The sequence below is a fragment of the Theropithecus gelada genome, chromosome 10 (assembly GCF_003255815.1).
Source record: "Theropithecus gelada isolate Dixy chromosome 10, Tgel_1.0, whole genome shotgun sequence".
Classification (NCBI taxonomy): Eukaryota; Metazoa; Chordata; class Mammalia; order Primates; family Cercopithecidae; genus Theropithecus; species Theropithecus gelada.
In genome coordinates, this window is record NC_037678.1 from 71,319,584 (window position 1) to 71,342,822 (window position 23,239).

Genomic DNA, 23,239 nt, shown 5'->3' on the forward strand with positions numbered 1-23,239 from the left:
TTACAGGTGTGAGTCACCACACCCAGCCTAAAACCTTCTTTTGACCTTCTGAATGGCTGAAACATTCTTGCAGATGTGTCTTGGGTCAGGTTCTCTGAAAGCAGATTGGGAGAGATTTTCATGTAGGAGGTTTATACAACATCTGTAAGGAAATGAAGAAGCAGGATTGGGCAGAGGGAGAAGTTAAATTAGAATGCAGTTGGCTGGGCGTGGTGACTCACACGTGTAATCCCAGCACTTTGGGAGGCCGAGGCGGGCGGATCACGAGGTCAGGAGATCAAGACCATCCTGGCCAACATGGTGAAACCCTGTCTCTACTAAAAATACAAAAATTAGCTGGGTGTGGTGGTGCGTGCCTGTAATCCTAGCTACTTGGGAGGCTGAGGCAGGAGAGTAGATTGAACCAGGGAGTCGGAGGTTGCAGTGAGCCGAGATTGTGCCACTGCACTCCAGCCTGGTAACAGAGCGAGACTCCGTCTCAAAAAAAAAAAAAAAAAAAAAAAAAGAATGCAGTTGCAGCAGAGGTCTCAGCTGGAGCTGGGGGACATTGAACCTTTTCTTTGACCAAATATTCAAATATTCAAATATTGGCTATAGGGCTCTTCCTGGGGAAAAGGTGGAGATCCTGGATATGGTAGCTTCTTTCAGTAGAGGGAAATTCCCGGAGATAGAGACTCAGCTGTGAATTCTCAGCAGCCAGCACTCTTGGCCGCTGGGGAAATGAAAGCTTCAGTCCTTATGGGCACCTGGGTGGTACAACACAGAATATATGTTGAGATGTATAGTTTGTGTGACCTTTCTGGAGGTGTCTTGTTGTTGACTGCTTAAATCTAGTGGACACTCTGAAAAAACCATGGGTAGCTAGAGTAGCCAAGACTTGTGCTCTCCATGAGACTGAAAGAAGACTAAGGACAGATATGGATTTTCAAAGATTAAACTCTATTATTTTCTTTTTTGAATGCATGCAAGGATTTATTAGGTTATAATTTATTAGCTGGACTGAGTCTTGCAGATGATGGTGGCTTTGAAGCCCCAATTTACAAATCCTTTTCCAAATTGGGTGTCCTTCAGGAGAACAAAGACTTGACATTAATTGATCGAACCAATCTCATGTACAAATTTGCATATAAATGAGAAATCGGCAGTGAGAGTTATGTGATTAAGAGGCAAAGAAGTTTTCAGAAAGACTTGAATGTAGAAAAGGGAATGTGAAAGATGAAAAGAGGAACGTGAATGGGCCCTGATGGAAGAGGTGTGGAAAATGGAAAGTATATATAGAAGGATTCTGAGTATTTAAAGACATCAGCTGGGCGCGGTGGCTCACGCCTGTAATCTAAGCACTTTGGGAGGCCGAGGTGGGTGAATCACCTGAGGTCAGGAGTTCAAGACCAGCCTGGCCAACATGGTGAAACCCCATTTCTACTAAAAATACAAAAATTACCCAGGCGTGGTGGTGCCTGCCTGTAATTCCAGCTACTCGGGAGGCTGAGGCAGAAGAATCACTTGAACCTGGGAGGCAGAGGTTGCAGTGAGCCGAGATTGCACTGTTGCACTCCAGCCTGGGCAACAAGAGCAAAACTATCTCAAAAAAGAAAAAAAAAATTAACACTTTTTCACTTCTGTTTTCTTGCCTTTGAAATATACAGTATTGTAATGGTGCTGGAAGAAACCATTCAAATTTAGCGGTGATACTTACAGAATGCTGCATCATTTGCAATCTTTACTAATGAAAATTAAAAGTTCTTACATGAATATTAAGGAGTAATGCATACTGGAAAAAGAAATCTGAAAAAAAGGAACTAAACCATCTTCTACAAATTCAAGTCTAAGTAAAGTGCCACTGAGTGGCATCAGAGAGGGGCACTGTGAGTGTAAAACATGACATGCTCATATTTTCTTTATTGAAAACTCTCTTTTGTCTTTTTCTATATTGTGAGTTTTAAACTTGCATCTCCCTCCCCCTGTTAGTGATCGTTGAGATTCCAGCACCTGTCCTTGAAACTATAAACCCTACTCACTGTTGGTGAAGTAAATTTCAACAAGGAGAAAATGTTTTTCCTCCTCCCATGCAGTTTGTGAGGAAAGCAGGTAATATTTAGGTTGATAAAACTATTCTCATGAAGATTCATGCTAACAAAGAAGTTTTGTAAAACACCCAGACTTCAAAGTTTGTTGCTCTGCCCTATGAAGTTAACCTTAACCTCCATGAGGTCTGTAATTCCACTTGGTTGTCCTATTTATTATGTTTGTCGTATTTTCTCTTTTCTCAAAGATAAGAAGCCAGATGGCGATCACTGGATCTTCCAAGTCCTCCCGTAAAAACAGAACAAACAAGTATGATGACCCCAGAGGTTTCTTATCTAAACCAACATTGGACACATTTAAATTAATAATGGGTATTAAGAAAATATTGATACATTATTATTTTATAAATATTTCTTCTGCTGTCCTCCATCCTACCCTGACTCTGTGAAGAAAATGTACTTTGTTCAAGACTTCAGATAAATCTGCATTCCCATCCTTGTTCTCAGGAGCTGCACGAGCTTGGGAAAGTTAACATCTCTCCTGGAACTTCCGTTTTTGTATTTGTATCTGTACTTACTGCCCACGTTGGGTTTAGGACCGAGCCTGACACAAAGTAGTTGCTTCTGTCATCTTCCCTCTCTTCTTGCTACCCTCAATTTTTATTCTCATCTCTGCTTTCTTCTTTGTTCCTATGGTGCTTAGCACAAGGCTGAGTGCATAAGTGCTCCATAGCTCTTACACAACAGGAGGGAAGGACAATTTATTATTTTAAAGGGTCTCTTAAAAAATCCCTTTAATTATTATTTGTGTCCTACACAAAAGGACACATTTTTTTTGGGGGGGGATGGTAATGACATTCTTTTCTTAGCTTTATTGAGGTATAATTGACAAATAAAAATTTGTGTATTTAAGTTGTACAACTTTGTGTTTTGATATATGTATACATTGTTAAGTGATCACCACAATCAAGCTAATTAACATATACATTACCTCACTTGGTTGTTATTTTTTTCTTTCTTTTTTTTGTGGTGAGAACACTTAACCATCTACTACCAAATATCAAGTATATAGTACTAACTGTAATCACTATACTGCATATTATCTTCAGAACTTACTCACTTTGCATAATTGAAACTTGGTACTCTGTGACAAATATCTCCCCATTTTCCCCATCCCCCACACTGGCAACCGCCATTGTACGCTCTGCCTCTGTGAGGCTGACAACACTATTTGTTGAAGAAAATACCCATTATCCAAGGGTATGTTTTTGGCATCCTTGTTGAAGATTAGGTGACTGATTGTGTAAATTTGTTTCTAGAATTTCTATTGTGTTCCATTGGTGTGTCTGTTTTTATGTGAGTACCACGCTGTTTCATTTACTGTAGATTTGTAATATATTTTGAAATCAGGAAGTGTGATGGATTTGTTCTTTTTGGGGTCTTTTGTAGTTCCACATGAATTTTAGTGTTTTTTTTTTTTGTTTGTTTCTGTGAAAAACGGCATTGGAATTTTGATAAGGATTGCATTGAATCTCTAGATCACTTTGGGTAGTATGGACATTTTAACAATATTAATTCTTCCCATCCATGAGCATGAGGTCTTTTCATTTACCTGTACCTTCTTTAATGTCCTTTGTCAATGTTTTATAATTTTCACTGTACAAGTCTTTTTCCTCTTTGATTAGGCTTATTATTAAGTATTTTATTATTTCTGTTGCCATTGTAAATATCATTGTTGTCTTAATTTCCTTTTCAGATTGTGCATAGAAATCCCACTGATTTTTGTATGTTGATTTTTATCTTGCAATTTTACTGACTTATTTTCTTAGTTCTAACAAGGTTTTCTTGTTAAGTCTTTATGGCTTACTACATATATAAACATGTCATCTGCAAACAGAGGTAAATTTACTTCTTCATTTTAAATCTGGATGCCTTTTATTTCTTTATCTTGTCTAATTGCTCTGACTAGGACTTCTAATACAGTATTGGGTAGAAATGGCAAGAGTGGGTCTCCTAGTCTTGTACCAGATCTTAGAGAAAAAAACTTTCAGTTTCTCCTCATTGATTATGTTAGTTTTTCAATTCATTGATTATGAATAATATAGGACTCTCTCAAGTGTGTTGGAGTTCTGGTCTGTTTTTAGGATTCTGGTCTTGTGTAGGGTGGCCAGCAACTGAAGCCTGGTTTCAGGCAGCTTGATGAAGTTATCCTCATGTTCATTTCATGTTAGCATCTCTTTGTGGCTTTCTTCCAAGGGCTTTTTCAGTGTTGAGGTCTTTTCATTGTTGAGATTCAGTATGGGCTTTATTGTGTTAAGTTCCTTCTATACCTATTTTTTTTTTTAAAGAGATGGTTGATATGATTTCAATCTTCTTAAATTTCTGAAGACTTGTTTTGTGACCTAGCATGTGATTTATTCTAGAGAATGTTCCAGGTGTACTTGAGAAGAATGTGTAGTTCTCTGCTATTGAATAGAAAGTTCTATGTCTGTTAGGTCCATTTAGTCTATAATATTGTTCAAGTCAGCTCTTTATTAATTTTTCTGTCTGTATATTCCATCCATTTTTGAAAGTGGAGTATTGAAGTCTCCTACTATTATTGTATTGTTGTCAGTTTATCCCTTCAGATCTGTCTACATTTGGTTTATATAATTATGTGCTTTGATGTTGGGTAGGTTTATAAGTGTTATATCATTCTGTTGAATTAACTCTTTTATCATTATAAATGACTTTCTTTGTCCCTAGAGACCCTTTTATCATTATAATGACTTTCTTTGTCTCTAGAGATAGTTTTGACTTTAAGTCTATTTTGTCTGATATAAGTATAGCCACCCTTGCTTTCCTTTGGTTACGTTTTACATGGATTTTTTTTTTCCCCCATCACTTCACTTTCAGTCTATGTGTGCCCATAAATCTGAAGTGAGTCTCTTGTAGACAGCATATCATTGACCTTTTTTTTTTTTTTAAACCCATTCATGTACTCTCCCTTTTTGATTGGGAAGTTCAATTCATTTACTTTAAAGTAATTATTAATAAGTGAGGGCTTTAGATATTTTGTTACTCGTTTTCTGAAAGGACAAATTATTTTCTCTTACTAGGAGAGAAAGCCCACTTTTGTTATGGATGCTGGCCAGTATCTCACTTTCCCATTCTAATGTCTAGATGGAATACGTATTAAATGTTGTATCTTTGTTATGTTGACTTCAGATAAATTGCCTCTGTCTATATTTTACTGACCAAAACCCTACCATGCTTCAGAAGCTAATACAGTCAGAGTTCAGACTTGCTGCAAAAATTATTTTGCATCCTTCATAAACCAGCCACCTGCTTCTCCTGGGACCCTGCAGCCACAGAGTTTCATATCCTGACCTTTGTCAACTTTTGGAACCTGCTTCATGGAACTCAAATAATATAGGACCCTCTCAAGTGTGCTGGAGTTCTAGTCTTTTTTTAAGATTCTGGTCTTATGTAGGGTGGCCAGCAACTGAAGCCGGGTTTCAGGTAGGTTGATGAAGTTATCCCCATGTCCATTTCATGTTAGCATCTCTTTGTGGCTTTCTGCCAAGGTGGATTTAAGAGGTTGCTGCTTTTGCAGTCATGGGAAGGTGGAAGACTTGGGAATGTGTCAGTCAAGGCTGGCACTAATATGTTTGTCACTTAATATGCTATTGCCTGTTGTCTGTCGGCTTCAAATCCAACCATCTATGTTCTACTTTGCAATGCTAAGGCTAGCACTCTACAAACAGGGGTTCTCCTTTGCAGAATGTTTCCTTAAGCTCTGCCAACAGGGGGTGCCAGAAGCACATTTCAAAGTTGGAGGGGGAAGAACTCTTTCCTATTTACCTGCTAAGGGCTTCCTATTTATTTCCTGTTGCCAACAGCATCACTCATTCTTGCTTCTTCACTCCAATGCTGGGAGGGCATTCCTCTAGCACAGCTGAATCCAATTTGCAATTTTCCAACACAGAGAGCCAGCCTCATGATGCCTCATAGAGATACTAGTTCTAGCTGAGCAGAGCTCCTTCCTCAGAGATCTGAAATTTAGCTCTGCAGGTCTCTTCCTCCAAGCTTCTAATTTATTTTTAATGGTTCCAACCTTTTTTCTTGTTATTCCCGCTCTGGAATTGGTAGCTGATTCCTGCAGTTGCTACCTCTGTGATAACCGAGTGTCCTCTTTTTATATTTTTAATTCTTAAATGCCTACGTAACAAATCTTTATATTAAAGTTAATATTAAATTTATTAATATGAACACTAATATTACACTTAAATGTTAAATAATCTCTGTTAAGATAACTGATAAAACTCTGACTCATACAGTATACATTTAGATGAAGGGTTAGGGGCAAGAGATTGAGTCCCAGTTGAGGAGGGGAAGGGATCTCTGAGAGATTATGTTGGACACCAGGGATGAATTTTGTTGGACAGTGGGAAGGGAGCATGCAATTAGGGAGATATTTGGAGGATGGTTCAGGATAAATACTAGGTAAGGAGTTGTATTGGGGGAATTAGGATTGGTATGAGGTGGTCTGGAGAGGGGGTGAAATTTTAGGCCAAATGAATCTGAATATAGGGATTAGGCAGGGTGATGGGCTGAACTGGGGCTAGTGGTAGTAAAGTTAGGTTGTGGTTGACTTGGGGTTAAACATGGATAGACCTTGGGTAGAGTAGGGTTGGAGTTTGGAGTTAAGATTGAAACAGAGTATAGGCTCAATTTGAACAAAAGTGTGAGTGATCATAACTTGGGATTGGTCTGTAGTTGTGTGGAACTTGAGTCTGTGTTAGGCTTAAGTGGAGCCATGTAATCAGGTAGGTCTGGGTCTATTAAAATTTATTCTGTTGCCTCCTCCAAATGAAAATATCCAGAGGCCTTTCTCCATAATTTCCCAAATTCCTTGGGTGAGAACTTCATAGGCACTGAATGGTTCAAATGTTAGAATTTGGAAGTTGGGTAGAGGAAGAAAAAGGGCTGGTATGTTCAGAGAAGGCACCTCTTGAAGCTGAGCATTTACACAAGAATACCCTGACTGTAGTTTCTGCCATCCCTCCACTATTTCAAAGGCAACACAATCATCTTTCTGTCCTTCTCGTCTCCCTCATCCAGACTCTCTTTTTTCTTCTGCTGCTCCTCAACTCTCTCTACATGTAGAAACTAATCACTGCCAGTGGTTTTCTTTTCATTTTAAAACATATCCCACCAACCTGTAGACTGTTTTGTGAAGAAACAAAGATGGGGAAACTGAACCTCAGAAAGGAAAGTGACCTGACCAAGGCATTCAGTGGGTCACACACAATGGTGAAATTCAAAAGAATCTTCTTTTGACTATCAGACTGAGCAATGAGGAAATATTAGAAGTGAAAATAAATTGATGTTGGTGATACAAAGTACGGTGGTTCAGGCAGTATGGAACTCAAGAAACCGTGGTAATAAGGAACTTAAAAAAGGTGCTGACGTTTGCTTTGACTGATGCAGCCGTGTGTCTCTGTCTGGATGGAAAGAGTGAGAGAGAGAGACTACCTTCCTGCAACTCTGTGTCAACATTTTGCCCATTGCTCTGGTGGATACTGAGAGAGTTTTGAGTATTTCATAGTAGTCTTCCTACTCAGGGCAATTGGGAGAGGGCAATCCCTTCAGATCGGGGTGGAATTAGATTAGGTTTGAGTTTCATCCTGAGGAGGGCTCCCTGCGGCATTTACTTCTCCCTATTTTTGCGAGGCCTGTGAGAAGGCATGCCAGGCAGCAGGGAGGAGTCCCCTGTCTGTTTGGATGTGGGATGGGACATACAGGGGCACTGTGATTCAAATGCAGCAAGGACTGTACAAGTTTCTGGTACTTTTCTGGGATCTACCAGGAGGCCAGCAGATGTAGCTACTGTTTTGGGTGTCTGTGGGAGGCCATATACTAGCCTGACACAAAGTCATTCCTTCTTTCCAAAACTTCAGAGAAGAAAAACAAATTTTGTTTTTTTGGTGCCATCCTGATCCAAAGAAAATAGAAGAAATAATTTTTAGTTTATTCAAATACTTATAAACAAGGGATGACTTTGAGCATTGTTTATATATTGGAATTATTTTTAGTTTATTTAGGTACTGAAGAATTGATTATGCCTAGCCCTTTGTAGAAGGATAAGCATGAAATGAGTGCTGATAAATAAATGTATTGTCAAGGGAGAGCATCACTGTGGAGGAATTTCAATAACTAAAATGCTGAAAACTTATGGTGACAGCTGTGGAGGAATTCACTTACTCCATTTCTTTTATGAAGATGGTTGCACTTGAAACTTTATATGTGTATATAACCTGAGTTTTCATATGTGCACTGTATTGAAAGTTATATTGAAAACGTTGGTAAGTTTGAGTATGTAAAAATGTAAGAATTTCTCTCCATCAAAAGATACCCTAAAGAAAGTAAAAAGGTAAGCTACAAACTGTAAGGAACATAAGTGTTCTTTGACAGGCAAATAGATAAATAAATTGTGGTATATTCAAAGAATGAGCTACACATCAGGGAAAAGAAGTAAAATTCAGCTACACACAACATAGTTGAATTTTAATAATAATATATTATGGATTGTAAAAGACAAATCTTAGATGACTATGTATACCAAAGAAGACTTTGGTACCTCTGTTAAAAATAAAACTATTTTTTCCCACCCTTCCCAAAATAAACAATAACAATTACCATTATGCTATTTTGAAATGCAAATAAATATGTCAAATTCTTGGAGAGTGGATAAGGAAAGGCAGATGTGTGGGATTTTAGAGGAATACAGAAGTATTTAAATGTAAGTTATTGATGCTATTCTAGCTCTTGTATTTGTGAAGGACTCATTATTTTTAAAATAAATAAATGAATAAAAACATAAAACAAATAAACATAAAAGAGGGCTATAAATATGCCAAAGATTTTGATGGACCAAGGATAATGGTATGCACCTCTGGTATACTAGAAAAGAAAAACAAAACAAAACAAAAAATCCCCCACAAAAGCCTATAGAGCAATGGATATAACAGCCGCAACTGGCATTATCTAGAAAGAAGTCAGCCTTCTCCAGGTAAGTTTCCCCATGTGGAGAGATGGTGTGGTACAATGGATGTAGTTGAGGGTTTGGGATATGAATGTTGGCTTTATTACTTACTATTTAGAGAGACTTTGCTGAAAATTTCTAAGCACAAAACCAGAAAACAGCTATGAAGGATTAACTACTTAAATTTAGTTGCTTCTCTATGGGAAAATGTACCATACGCAAATTAAAAAATAAGTCCAACCCTGGGAAAATATTTAATTACTTCTTTAGTTCAGAGAGGAGTTCTATGGTGGGGCATAAGATAATCTTATGGGCAGTCAAGTACTTACTTGAAGGAGATTATAAAGTGACGCTGTCTAATTTATAAGGGGATAAAGAAATCTAAGTTTGAAGAAAACTCAAGTTGCACATAACCTTGAGGTTCAGACATATTTAGACTTGTTTGGAAAAAGCAAAAGAGAGGATACTGGTCAAATAGCAACCAAATTTCAAGAATGAGCAGAAAGAATCCTCTTTCCCTAGTAGCCATGCTGAGCAACAAAGCTTAACATTGGGCTTAAGCATTTGCCTTGAACTCCGTGGCAGAGTGAGTACTTTTCTGCTGAAAACATCTCTAAAATGGATATTTTTCATATTTTCTTAAATGACTTCATAAGCTTGCAAAAATTAAATAATATGGAACCAAGAAATTGAATTGAGAAGGGAATCCTTTTAAGAAAAGAAACACTGAAACAGTTTCACCTTGAACATGAATAGCAAGGGACATCCAGATATTAAATGACTTCTGATGTGATGCAGTAAAAAGAACACAGCTTCAGCTCTGATACATGTTTGCCAAGATTATTAGCTTACATCAATAAAGCCATTAGAACTAACTTCCTACCTACATGATACATTGGTGAACAAGCAAAAGGAAACTAGAAAATCAGAAGGTGGATCAGTGGCTCGATGTCTTCAACAAATCAGTGTGACAAAATGGGGACTGTGCTAGATTAAAAGAGATTGAAGGGATATAAAAAAAATCACATACAGTCATTTAAGCATACCAGCTTCACAGAACATTTCTGGCACAATTGGGGAAATTTGAATATAGCCTGGGTGTTAAATATGAAAAAATGCATTAAAATTGAAAAATGAAGATTATAAATGAAACAAAGCAGATTATGAAACAATGTGTAGTGAGATTTCATTTTAATAAAACCTATGCATACAAAAAGATCTAGTAATATACAATAAGATGTTAACTGTGCCAATCTCTAGGTAATAGTGATATAGTGTTTTTATTGTTTCATTTTTTGCTTACCTGTATTTTAATATACAATAAAATATACCCCTTTTGATATAATATTAGTTTAAAAATGAGTTAAGCATTAAATTTTAGATGCTAGAAAAAGAGCAAGAGGATGTCTGGAGAAACCAAGAGAAATGACATAGTAAGTTCAGGCATTTCATTGAATTTAATCCAATGGACTATAACAACAACAAATACCCTGGAATATAAATAACAGAACTGGAATATTAATTCTTGCTAAATATAATAAACAGATTTTGTATAATCTTATGAAAAAAATGGAAATAATTAAAAACAGTTAAAAAGCTGGAAATAACTATAGACACAACAGAGATTAAGAATAATAAAACTCTATTACGAGGAAATAAACATATTCATTTGAAAAATACTTCAAGGAAATACAATCCATCAAAACTAGCACTGGAAGAAGTACAAACCTGAGAAGATCAACCAAGCATAAAGACACTGAAATGGTACTGACAGGCCTCCCCCTCCCAGTAAGCCTCAGACTCATAAAGTATTAACATTGAGTTCTACTTTGCTTTGCTTAAAATAGTTTATGTTCTTTTGTCTTGGAATAATTGTTATTAATACCCCCTTTATTCTTAAATGTGTCCTAGTTACATAAATTATAGAAGAATTGTATAATACCCTTAGATCTAGCAAACTTTGAAGGAACAGTTAATTCTTATTTGCACAAATTGTTCCAGAAAATAGAGGAAATGTAAAATCTGCATAAATGATCTTAGGAGGTCAGTGTTATCTTGACTTCAAAGGTGGGTAAAAATAATAAGAAAGAGAAACAATAGGCTGTAGCTCCTCTGCATATATATGCCAGAATCCCAAATAGAATAGTGAATAATGGAACCTAATAACTGTGTTAAAAATATACTTCCTGTATAATCAATTAGGATCTATCTGGAAACTATGAGGATGAATAACATCAGAAACTCTAACAATGTAAATCTCTACCTTAATAGACAAAAGGAGAAGAATTATATGATTCTTAAATGATACACAGAAAATATTTTATAAATTTCAAAAATAAAGTATAGTAGAATATTTAGCTAATTAGGAAGAAATGAGAACTATCAAACATGCTAAAGATTAAATGCCAAAATTTTGTGGCAAATGTTAGATTTATTCAAGGAACTGTAGATATAGTCCCTTTAAAATTGGAAAAAAAACCCCCAAGGACTCTCATTAATAATGCAAATATTTATTACAACAGTGGAGGGAAAGTCTGCCCTTGCTTTTAGGAAAAAATAAGAAATAAGTTCAAGGACTGAAAAGGAGGAGCTAGTTCCACAGATTGTAGAAATCGATAAACAAATTCAAAGATTTATAGAAATGGGCAAAGAATAGCCAATATAATTGTGAAAAACAAAGTTAGAGAATTTACATTACTGGATATTAAGAGTTATTATAAAGCCATAGTAATTAGTAAAATGTACTGCTGATGCAAATATAAAGAAACTAAGCAACAAAATAGAAAGTCTAGAAAGAGATCTAGTCATATATGATTCCATGAGAAAAGTAGAACAATAGAGTAATGGCAGAAGGATGGTATTTTTAATAAATGGTTATCAGCTGGTCTTTCCTTCACATCTAAAATCAGTTCCATGTAGATAATAATAATAATAAAACAATAAAGTTTCTGGAACAAACATAGGAGAATATGTTTATGACCTGGGGGTAAGTAAAGATTTCTTAACCAAGACACAGAATGTACCAACTATAAAGAAAGAGATTGATAAATTAGACTTTATTAAAATTAGGAACATCTGTTGAACAAAAGATGCCATTAAGAGGCAGAAAAGTAAAGCCACAAAATTGTGGCAGCTATTTCCAAAACCTATAGCCAACAAAGATCTTGTGTCTTGAATACATAAAGAATTTTTACAATTCATTAAGAAAAACTCAGACACGCACTCCAAGAACAAAGAAGCCAAAGTGTTGAATAGAACATCCGAATGACCTGTAAATAAATGAAAAAGCTCTTAATTCCACTGGTCATTAAGGAAATACAAATTAAAACCACAATGAGTTACCATTATACACAGAGATTAGCTAAACGTAATGAAGATGAACAATATCAAGTATCAGTGGGGGTGTATTAAAATGGTACACCACTTTGGGAAGCTATTTGACAGCAGATCAAAAAGCTGATCACATGCATATCTATGACCTCTCAATTTCCCCACTAGAAAGGCCTACATATGTGCATAAAAAGTTATGGACAAGAATGTTCATAGTAGCATTATTTATAATGGCCCCAAACTAGAAAGAACCCAGTGCTTGTCATCAGTAGTATGGATAAGTTAGTTATGGTAATGGAACACTATGCCATAATAAAAATGAGTGAACAATTGCTATCTCCACACGACATGGACAAATCTCAAAACATAATGATGAGTCAAACTTTCTGGAGACTGTAACTTTAATAGTAGAGTTACAGTCCATTCAGTCACTGATGCTTTTCTCACAATCAAAGCACGTATCCAGGTGTGTCGCTCCTTCCTGTGATAGTGATGTGAGTTATCAGCAACACCTGGTAGTGTCCTTCTCAGCACTATGGTAATCTAGCCTGCCACTGGATAAGTTCAGTGTAGATTTGTCTCGTAGTCTCTATTAGCAACACACCATTTCAGGGGGATTCTTCCATCACTTGGCCACACGATGGCGTAATGAGCCTAGGGAAATAAGAAAACTGTGTTTTCCATTATATAAAGTAACAGGTTGAAGCTAAACACATAGCGCTTCCAAACATTAACTCAAAAGGAGAAATATCATGTTTGCTAAAGGGGAGTTAACCTTAATTTTCATAGAACAAATACTAAGGCTCCGAGTCATTGTAAGTCAGTGGCTTTATTTAATTTAGCCAAATGATTTTTTTTTTCTTTTCTTTTCTTTTTTTTTTTTTGAGACGGAGTCTCCCTCTGTTGGCCAGGCTGGAGTGCAGTCGTGTGATCTTGGCTCACTGCAACCACCTCTGACTCCTGGGTTCAAGCGATTCTCCTGCCTCAGCCTCCCAAGTAGCTGGGATTACAGGCGCTCTCCACTATGCCCAGCTAATTTTTGTATTTTTTGTAGAGACAGGGTTCCACCATGTTGGCCAGGCTGGTCTCAAACTCCTGGTCTCAAGTGATCTGTCCACCTCGGCCTCCCAAAGTGCTGGGATTACAGGTGTAAGCCACTGCACCTGGCATAGTTTAGCCAAATAATTCCTTAGAGTAAGTTTCATTTGTTCCGTTTGTCCAGAAAACTGGGGATGATAGGAAGCATAAATTATTGGTATTTGTAGGTTTTTACTGAGCCCCTGATTTGCCACAGGAAAAGTGATTTCCCATGTCAGATTCTCCATGTTCAGGAATTCCAAAGACTGGGATGTCATAATTTAGTAAGGCCTTGATCACCATTTGAGCACTTGCTTGAGCCAAAGCAAATACTTCTGGCCACCCAGGCATCATACTAAAGAGTATTTCTTAGCTTGTGATGACCGAAGCTCTATAATATTCATTTGTCACTGGGTCCTAGGAACTTTGGCCTGAGTGGGCTTCCTTGGCTTGCCTTAGGTATTCCCTGTAAAGAAATTTGCTGACACACAGCACATGCTCATATTATTTACCAAATTATTTGACCTTATTACAGGAGTGGTAAGATTCCAAGATTTTCAGTATATTCCTTTTGTTTAAGGGATATTGCTGGTTGGATGGCATGAAAAACCAGTTCAGGAATATCTCATTGGGTAATTCCCATACTTTCTATGGTGCTCTTTTTAGCTCTCCTTGATGTCTAATTTTCTAATCTGGGGGGAGTTTCATATTTCTGAAATCATGAATAGGACTCCCCATAGATGTGATGGGACTTCAGTTTCCCCAGTCCAAATCTTAGTAGCTATTTTCATGTAAATTTATTTAGATGTTTCATCTTGTCTATGAGTTCTACAACGAACATAAATCTGTTGGGGAAATTGCAATGACTCTAATAAATCAGTCAATTTCTGTGTGATGTTTTAGTTCTCATTAATGTTAGAAAGCCTCTGTTCTTCCAAATTTGGTCTGTAATATGACATGTCCCAAACACATATTTGCTATCAGTATAGATATTGACTATATCTATATAAAGATATAGCTAATTTAAAAGTTTGTGTAATAGGTGAGTACTACTGCTTGCCTGCTTTTATGTTTGTGAGAACATCAACCTCTATCACCTCATGAAGACAGATTGCCATCAGTGAGGTGGTGACCTGAAAGTACGCCATCGACATTGTGCATCCATGGAGTGAACTTGAAAAAGTGTGTCCCTTGTAGATGAAGCTGGAAACCATCATTCTGAGCAACCTATCACAAGGACAGAAAACCAAACACTGCATGTTCTCACTCACAGGTGGGAACTGAATAATGAGAACACTTGGACACAGGGTGGGGAACATCACACACCAGGGCCTGTCTTGGGGTGAGGGGAGCGGGGAGGGATAGCATTAGGACAAACACCTAATGTAAATGATGAGTTAGTGGGTGCAGCACACCAACATGGCACATGTATACATATGTAACAAACCTGCACGTTGTGCAAATGTACCCTAGAACTTTAATTAAAAAAAAATAAAAACAGAAAGTGTGTCCCTCAGGCACTCAACAAGATCCAGAAATTTTCCATGAAGAGATGGGGTCTCCAAATGTGTGGATTGATATCAGGTTCAACAAAGCTGTTTGGGCTGAAGGAATAAGGAATGTCACATACCATGTCCATGTACAGTTGTCCAGAAAATGTAATGAGGATGAAGATTCACCGAACAACCTCTATACTTTGGTTACCTACATACCTGTTACCATTTTCAAAAATCTACAGTCAGTCAATGTGGATAAGAACTGTTGATCATCAAATACACCAAATAAAGTTATAAAACAACCTTCTGAAAAAAATTCAAGGTCAAGTAGAAAATGCTGATGTAGATGCTGCAGCAAGTTATTCAGGAGATCTAGCTAAGATTATTGATGAGGGTGTCTACACTAAGCAACAGATTTTCAATGTAGACAAAATCACCTTCTATTGTAAGAAGATGCCATCTAGCACTTTCATAGCTAGAGAAGAGAAGTCAATGCCTGGCTTAAAAGCTTTGAACAACAGGCTGACTCTCTTGTTAGGGGCTTATGCAACTGGTGACTTAAAGTTGAAACTAATGTTCATTTACCATTTCAAAGATCCTAGGGTCCTTAAGAACTATGCTAAACCTATAGCCTGTGTTCCAAAAATGGAACAATGAAGTCTGGATGACAGCACATCTGTTTACAGCATGGTTTACTGAATATTTTAAGCCCACTGTTGAGACTTACTGCTGAGAAAAAGATTTCTTTCAAAATGTCACTGATCAATGGCAATGTACCTAGTACCCAAGACCTCTGATGAAGATGTAAAAGGAGATTAATGTTGGCTTTATGCTGGCCAACACAACATGCATTTACAGCCCGTGGATGAAGGAATAATTTTGACTTTCAGGTCTTATTATTTAAGAAATGCATTTCATACCGCTATGGCTGCCATAAATACTGATTTCTCCAGACCAATTAGTCAAGACTCATTATAATCAAGCTATCAAAAATCAGGGAGAAAAAAGGATTCTGAAAAAAGCAAGAGAAAAGAAGAATATCACATACAAGAAAGACTCAATACAGCTGTCAGTGAATTTCTCCACTGAAGCGTTACAGGTCAGGAGAGTGAGATAATATATTCAAAATGCTGAAGGAAACAAGCTTCCAAACAAAAATATTTTACTGAGCAAGGCTCTGCTTCTGAAATGAAGAAAAGATAAAGGCTTTCACAGACAAACAAAATCTGAGAGAGTCCATTTCCACCAGGCCAGTCTAACAAGGAATGCTAAAGGAAAACTTTCAAGCTGAAAGAAAAGGATGTTAATAACTAAAATGAAAACATGTTCAAGTATAAAACTCACTGGTAGAAGTAAGTACACAGTCAAATTCATAATACTCTAATACTGTAAAGATGATAAGTCACTAACATATTGAGTATAAAACAAAAGACAAACCTATTAAAAATAATAAGTTACAATAACCTGATAGGGGATATACACAATATAAAAAGTAAATTGTGACATCAGAAACATAAATTATCAGGAGAGAGAGAATAAAAATGTAGAATCATATTTTACAACCAAAGTTAAGTGATTATCAGCTTTAAACAGCCAGTTATAACAATGTATGTTTTGTGTAACACTTTTTTTTTTTTTTTTTTGAGATGGAGTCTGGCTCTGTTGCCCAGGCTGGAGTGCAGTGGCCGGATCTCAGCTCACTGCAAGCCTCGCCCCCCGGGTTCATGCCATTCTCCTGCCTCAGCCTCCCGAGTAGCTGGGAGTACAGGCGCCCGCCACCTCGCCTGGCTAATTTTTTTTTTTTTTTGTATTTTAGTAGAGACGGGGTTTCACCGTGTTAGCCAGGATGGTCTCGATCTTCTGACCTCGTGATCCGCCCGTCTCGGCCTCCCAAGTGCTGGGATTACAGGCTTGAGCCACCGCGCCCGGCCTGCTCTTTACATTATTATTAACTATAGATACTGGAGTACTATTCAGTCTTTAAAAAACAGAAAATTCTGCTATTTGCAATAATATGAATGAACCTAGAAGACATTATGTGAAGTGAAATAAAGCAGGCGCAGACAAGCAAATACTGTATGATCTCACTTAGATGTGGAATCTAAAAAAGTTGAACTTATAGACGTAGAGATTAATATGGTTGTTACAAGAGCCTCGAGGGAGGGTGGATGGGGAAAGGGGAGACATTGGTTCTTGGGTACAAACTTTCAGTTAGATATGAGGAATAAGTTCTGGTGTTCTATGGGGATAGCATGGTGACTATAGTTAAAAAATAATTATTTCTTTTTTTACAATTTAAGTTCTGGGGTACATGTGCAGAACATGCAGGTTTGTTACATAGGTACACATGTGTGTCACATAGGTATACATGTGCTTATTTCTTATCCAATTGTTTATAAGTCTTTCAAGTTTGCTTGCTTGCTTGGTTGATTCATTAATTCAAATTTGTTTCGCACAAAATGCCAACTGGCTCTAATTTGTCTTTGTTTCTTAATGGGAAGGAAGACCCACCCAGGCATGAGCACTGCTGGCAAGTCTCCCACACTTACATAGAGTATCAAGCTCAGATAAGTGATACATGTTGTCCTTCTGCCTGCCTGACCTCGGTTATCTCCCATCCCTTTTAGTTCACTGCACACAACCCTGATCCATTTCCAAAACTAATAAAGGCGGGCTACTGCTCTGCTACAATGATCTCTGTTCGGTCACCTGCAACACAGCCTTTCATTCTGTTGGAACATGTCAGTCATGAAGCCCTGTTTAATGACCATTGCCATCCTTATGATCCTGGCTCAAAAGACTCCAGGTAACTCAGGCCTCTCTCAAAGGTTCTGGGGTCTTGTGTGTGGTACTGGTATCTTGGTGACCTCTGCAGTGACTCCTACTCACATATGGTGGGCAACACCTAAAGCCTTTTCTGGTCTCAGATGGGTCACAGATGTTACTCCCAAGGTTAATTCCATGTAAAGATCTCCCCTGGTTCTGCTTTGCCAAGACAAATTTAAGAGGTTGTTGTTCTTGACATAGTGGACAGTCTAAGCATGGAACATTTTAGGTAGTGCTGTCATTGGGGTGGGGGCTTAATTCATGAGTTAGATGAGAGACTGTGTGCAAGTTGAGGAGCCGTAGGAGGGGTATAGCAGTTTGGAGTTGGATAGGGAGTTGAGGTGGGGAGGTTGTAAGACCTTAGATATAGGGTAATATCCAAAAAGTGAGTGGGGATGAGCATGGGGTGAATAATTGTATTTATAGGTTGGGCTGAACAGATGTTTTGGTGTAGTGTAGAGAGGAGATGGTATTTTTTCTTGAATGGAGCTGGGGGTAGAGTTGGTGCAAGTGGGAGATGGGGTATAGAGAGATTTGTAGTTGGGCTGTGTTTTAGATTGATGCTGTGAATTGGGGTTGGGTGGCTTGGATAGTGTTATGTTTGTATGTTTTGCAACTGGGCTTTGGGTGGTTATTAGAAGAGATACGGCTTGAGTTGTGGTTAGTGTTTGCCTAAAGTGGGTATCTTATTCAGTTGTGGGTATGTGAGGTTTATCTGGGCAGGGATTGCTTTAGCCTGGGTTTGGGGGTGATTAAGCTTGAGTAAGACAGTTGGATTCATCACAGCACGGCTATGGCTATTGAAATAAGGGGAATATTGACTCTTTCTCAGATATATGGTTTGCAAATATTTTCTCCCATTCTGTAGGTTGTGTCTTCATTTTGTAGACTGTTTCCTTTGCTGTTTAGAAACTTTTTAGATTGCTGCAATCCACTTGTTTATTTTTGCTTTTGTTGACTGTGCTTTTGGTGTCATATTCAGAAAATCCTTCCCAAGGCCAATGTCAAGAAGTTTTTCTCTATGTTTTCTTCTAAGAGTTTTATGGTCTTAGATTTAAATCTTTAATCCATTTTGAATTTGTTTCTGTGTATGGTGTAAGACAAATATCCAATTTTATTATTTTGCATGTAGGTATCTAGTTTTCCCAATACATTTATTGAAGACACTATACTCTTATGAATATGTTCTAGAAATCTACTGTACAACACAGTTCCTATAGTTAACAGTACTGTGATGGACATTTCAAAAATTACTAAGGGAGTGGATTTTAGTTAAGTGTTCTAAAATAAGATTTGATATATAAAAAATAATAATTAAATAAGATGGTGGGAGAAAACTTTTAGGGGTGGATAGGTTTATGGCATAGATTGTGATGATGGTTTTGTGGGTGTAATGTATGCTTATCTCCAAACTCATCAAAATGTATAAATTAAATATGTATAGCTTTTTGTGTGCCAATCATACTTCAACAAAGCGGTTTAAATAAAGGGGAGAATAAACATTGGATGAAAAATGTCCAGTATTATTTTCAAATTCTGAAGAAAGTTTTTTAAGTGTGATTTTCAAGGGCACTGAAGAACAACGGATGTGACTGTGGATGGCTAGGATAGAGGAAATCAGGAGACTGGAATGTTCGGAAGTGTCTCCTGTCAAATCTTGGCATATACAGAGAGATATGGCAGCAGTTTCAGTTCTTCTATAGAAAACCAAGATTGTTCTTCCTTTCTTGACAGTGAGTTCAGATTCATCTGATTTAGAGGTTTCTCCTACTCTTCCCCTTTTTTCTCCCTCTGTTTTTCTTCTTCCTTTCCTCCTTTCTTTTCCCGTATTCCTTCTATTTCACATTCTCCTCCTTATTTCTCAGCTTCTTTTATCCCCTTGTTCTAGAGACACTTGTTCTCATGCTCAGTAAAGCTCAGTTCTCATTTCTAATGGTGGTAGAAACCACAGGTGGGTTTGCAAGAAGCAACAACAACAAAAACAAAGACAGCACTCTATGCTTCAAGAGTTGTACATAGTGTAGCTTCCTTAGTAATTATTGAGTAATTTTACTTGGCAGAATTTAGGAGCAGGAACAGTTCTGGACAACCTCTTCTATTAGGGCAATCCAAACAAATTTTTCTTTTCATCCTCCCAAATGTATGCATATGAAATTAAACTGTTTGAAAGCCAAGATCTTGTCTTTTAAATCTACACATTTCTGATGTTGAGCTGAGTGTGATAAATAGAGTAGGCTTTAGCAAATTCTTATTGAATGAATGAATATGTAATGAATCATGGCTAATAAACGTATATGAGTAGAAAGAACCTTAGAAATTAGATGGGAGAGGATCATGTTTGGTTGCACAGCAGGCAGAGAAATAATATATCACATTGATTCTGGCTCGGAATGGAATTTTTAAAAAGGTCCAGAGCATATCTTTTGTTTTTTGACTTAAGATATTTTAACTTGCTTTTGAAACACTTCCAGTGGGGAAACATGAGCTGGGCAATGTCTATAGCTGAATGTGAGAAGGCCAGGCAGAATTGTGGCTTTCGCTGCGAACAGGAGCCCATTAGTATTTTCCGGGGAACTCTTGCAAAGCACCCTTGCTCTGGCATCTCCTTAGATATACTGAATCAGAAATTCTAGAGACTTGGTATGAATATACTTAAAAATTTCCCAGGTTATTATGAAGTATGACATCTTATTAACTTCCTTTTTCACAAACACAGTGGAGACTTTCTGATTTGGTGCGAACTCTCCCATTCTCATTTTCTGACATGGAGAGACTAGGTCCAGAGAGTTAAAATATAGCATTGTGCAGAGGGCCAGAGACTATGCTGACATGCAAAAGTTGGTCCTCTGTGACTTCAGTTGGAAGATGGAGAGATTATTAAAGTTTACATTAATTTGATGTGGGTGTCAAAATTTGTGACGATGCAGGGCGATCTAAGGTTAGAAAAGTAGGAGTAGGAAACTGTAACTATCTATGACAAAAATCTTTATTTTTATTTTAAAAATTTATTTGTTGAGTCACTGTAGGCAGAATCCTCTTGGGCTGGCCTTGACCCACTTTCCATGTGGAGAGAATGAGGAAAAGGCAGTTTGCCCATTGCTTATTCTTGGTATCTATGTTTCTATCCATCCCTCCAGTGACTGCAGACAGGAGCTCTTGGGTCTCCAACTGCCCTCCAGTGTGTTTGGTAGAAAGGAAAAGTCCTAGAGGTCAGGTGTTAGCCAGAACAGTGTGGGTGTCACTTGGGGGAGGCCCTCTGCAGATCTTCTTCTCCCATAAGTATAATGGTGCTGAGAGAGAGAGAGCATGCAGGTCCCATGATAAGGGTGAAGATTAAGGTAGGAAACACAGTGATGTCATCGTGCTGGAGCATGGATGAATCAGCATCATTTTCAATCTCCTGCCTCTGGTTGACCAGCAGGCTGGTTGGTGTTGGAGCAGTTGAGATCCCTCTCTGGATTCCTAGGGCAGTTTATACACACACCAGTACCCAAATGTTATGGGATATCTGCCATGGAGGCATTTCCCTCTTCTTTATTTCTCTTCCCATTCTCCAACTTCACCTAAAATTGGGCATTTTACTTTCTCTAATCTAAAAATTAGCAAAGTATTCATTTTTTTCCCTGCAAGAAATATTATACTTGCTTTGTCCCATTTTCATTAATGTTAATAGTGAATAAATTTGATTAATTGGAGATCTCTATCTACTTAGCACTGAGTCCATGGCCTGACACGGAGTGAGTGTTCATAAATGGGTGTGGAATGAGGGCGCAGGGGGATGGTTGAAAAGGTCCTTGAATGTGTGTAGACATGATGAAGGATGATGCCATCTTCTCCTGGAAACCCTATCACAGAGAGGCAATGTGACACAGAGAGAAAAGAGCATGGGCTTGATGTCATGTAGACCAGAAATTGTATACTGGTTTGATCAAGTATAAGCTATGAGAATGCAGACAAAACAAAGCATCTCTTTGAGCCTCAGTGTCTTCATCAAAGAGTGAAGATAACAGCAGGTTTTTATGAGGTTCAGTGAGCTATCATTTGTAAAATGCCTGTACATGGCTGATGCTGGACCATACCACAGTACATGGTAGCGATTGTTAATATTTCTTTCTAATTGCTCCTTTGTCTGTAGAACATTAAATAGGTAAGTAATACTATTGATGACTAATATTTATATAATGCTGATTAAGTGTCAGGAACTTTGTCACTGGGGTATTTTCAGGCAAAGAGCTTAAGTTCACTCATGTACACACCTGGATTAGCAATATGTGGAAAGTGCATGGTGGAGGTTTGTACAGTGAGTACACATACTCAATTTATGTGAGAATGTGGATCTGTGAATAAAGTGGGTTGTATACATGGGTCTGTGTATATGCTAGTATGCTGCCCGTGTATGCACAGTACCTGTTTCTGTAAGGCCAATGTACAAAGAGAGACAAGTGTAGTACTTGTTTGCGCCTATGTTTCAGAGGATAAAGGCATGCATGCACACTGGCTTAAATATTTGTGTGATATCTCAGAGTAGATCCTGGCTGCCTCTGAGTAGCTGTGTGTGAGGGGCACAGATCTCTGCAGGCACTTGGGGACATATGTGCTCGCAGTGGCATTCTTTGAAACTTCATACTCTCAGGAGAAGACTTTCATATCAACAACACCATCTAATATTCAATTACTTGTTATGTGCCAGATGCTTTTCTGAAAATACTATATACACTAACCTAGTCATTACTAAAACCTTAGGAACTTGGCTCTATTATTTTGCTCATTGTGAAGATGATGCAACGGAGGACTGGAGAGCTGAAGTAACTTGCTTGAAGAGGGAGAGATGGTAAATGACAGAGCGCAGATTTGAATTTAGGTAGTTTTGATTCCAGATCTTGTACCCTTAATATTCTTAGGGCGTGTTCCTTTAAATCATGCTTTGTCAACCTATTGTCACTGCTGCATGGAAACTAAACATGGCTATGTCTTTCCCAGGTGGCCTGTTCAGATCCCACAATGGCAAGAGCCGAGAGCCTTGGAATCCATGTGAGCTTTACCAAGGCATGTGCAGAAACACCTGCAGAGAATATGAAATCCAATACTTAACCTGCCCAAATGATCAAAAGTGCTGCCTGAAACTTTCTGTGAAAATAACCAGTTCTAAGAATGTGAAGGAGAATTACGACTCTAACTCCAACTTGTCAGTTGCAAACAGTTCAAGCTACTCTCACATTTGAATATCACCAACGTCACCTCCTCTGTAGTAACTTCTCCTCCATTCTGGAATGCTTTCCCTATAAAAAATGCATTCCTTCTTGTGTGTGTGTCTTTCGTCTGTGGGTAGTCATCATTGGTCTGGAGAGAGTAAGCTGAGAGTTGGGAAGCTATGGAGTATAGGAATGGGCACTGGCTAATAAAGCCAGTAAGATAGTGGCGTCACTCAATACAGGTATGCCGAGAAAGGAGAAGGTCAC

At 37.8% G+C, this 23,239-nt stretch overlaps 1 protein-coding gene across 1 annotated transcript; it reads left to right on the top strand.

Moving 5' to 3' along the window:
- The first annotated feature begins 17,693 nt into the window (after positions 1–17,693).
- DEFB116 (defensin beta 116) lies at positions 17,694–23,002 on the top strand. Its single transcript, XM_025398153.1, has 2 exons — positions 17,694–17,760; positions 22,761–23,002. Exons 1-2 carry the CDS (start codon positions 17,694–17,696, stop codon positions 23,000–23,002), a joined length of 309 nt encoding a protein of 102 aa, XP_025253938.1.
- Positions 23,003–23,239: the final 237 nt, after the last annotated feature.

Coding starts and splice junctions, on each gene's coding strand:
- DEFB116 (XM_025398153.1), top strand. CDS start 17,694: ATGTCAGTCATGAAGCCCTGTTTAATGACCATTGCCATCCTTATGATC. Junction 17,761..22,760: donor CCTGGCTCAAAAGACTCCAG/GTAACTCAGGCC, acceptor TGTCTTTCCCAG/GTGGCCTGTTCAGATCCCAC.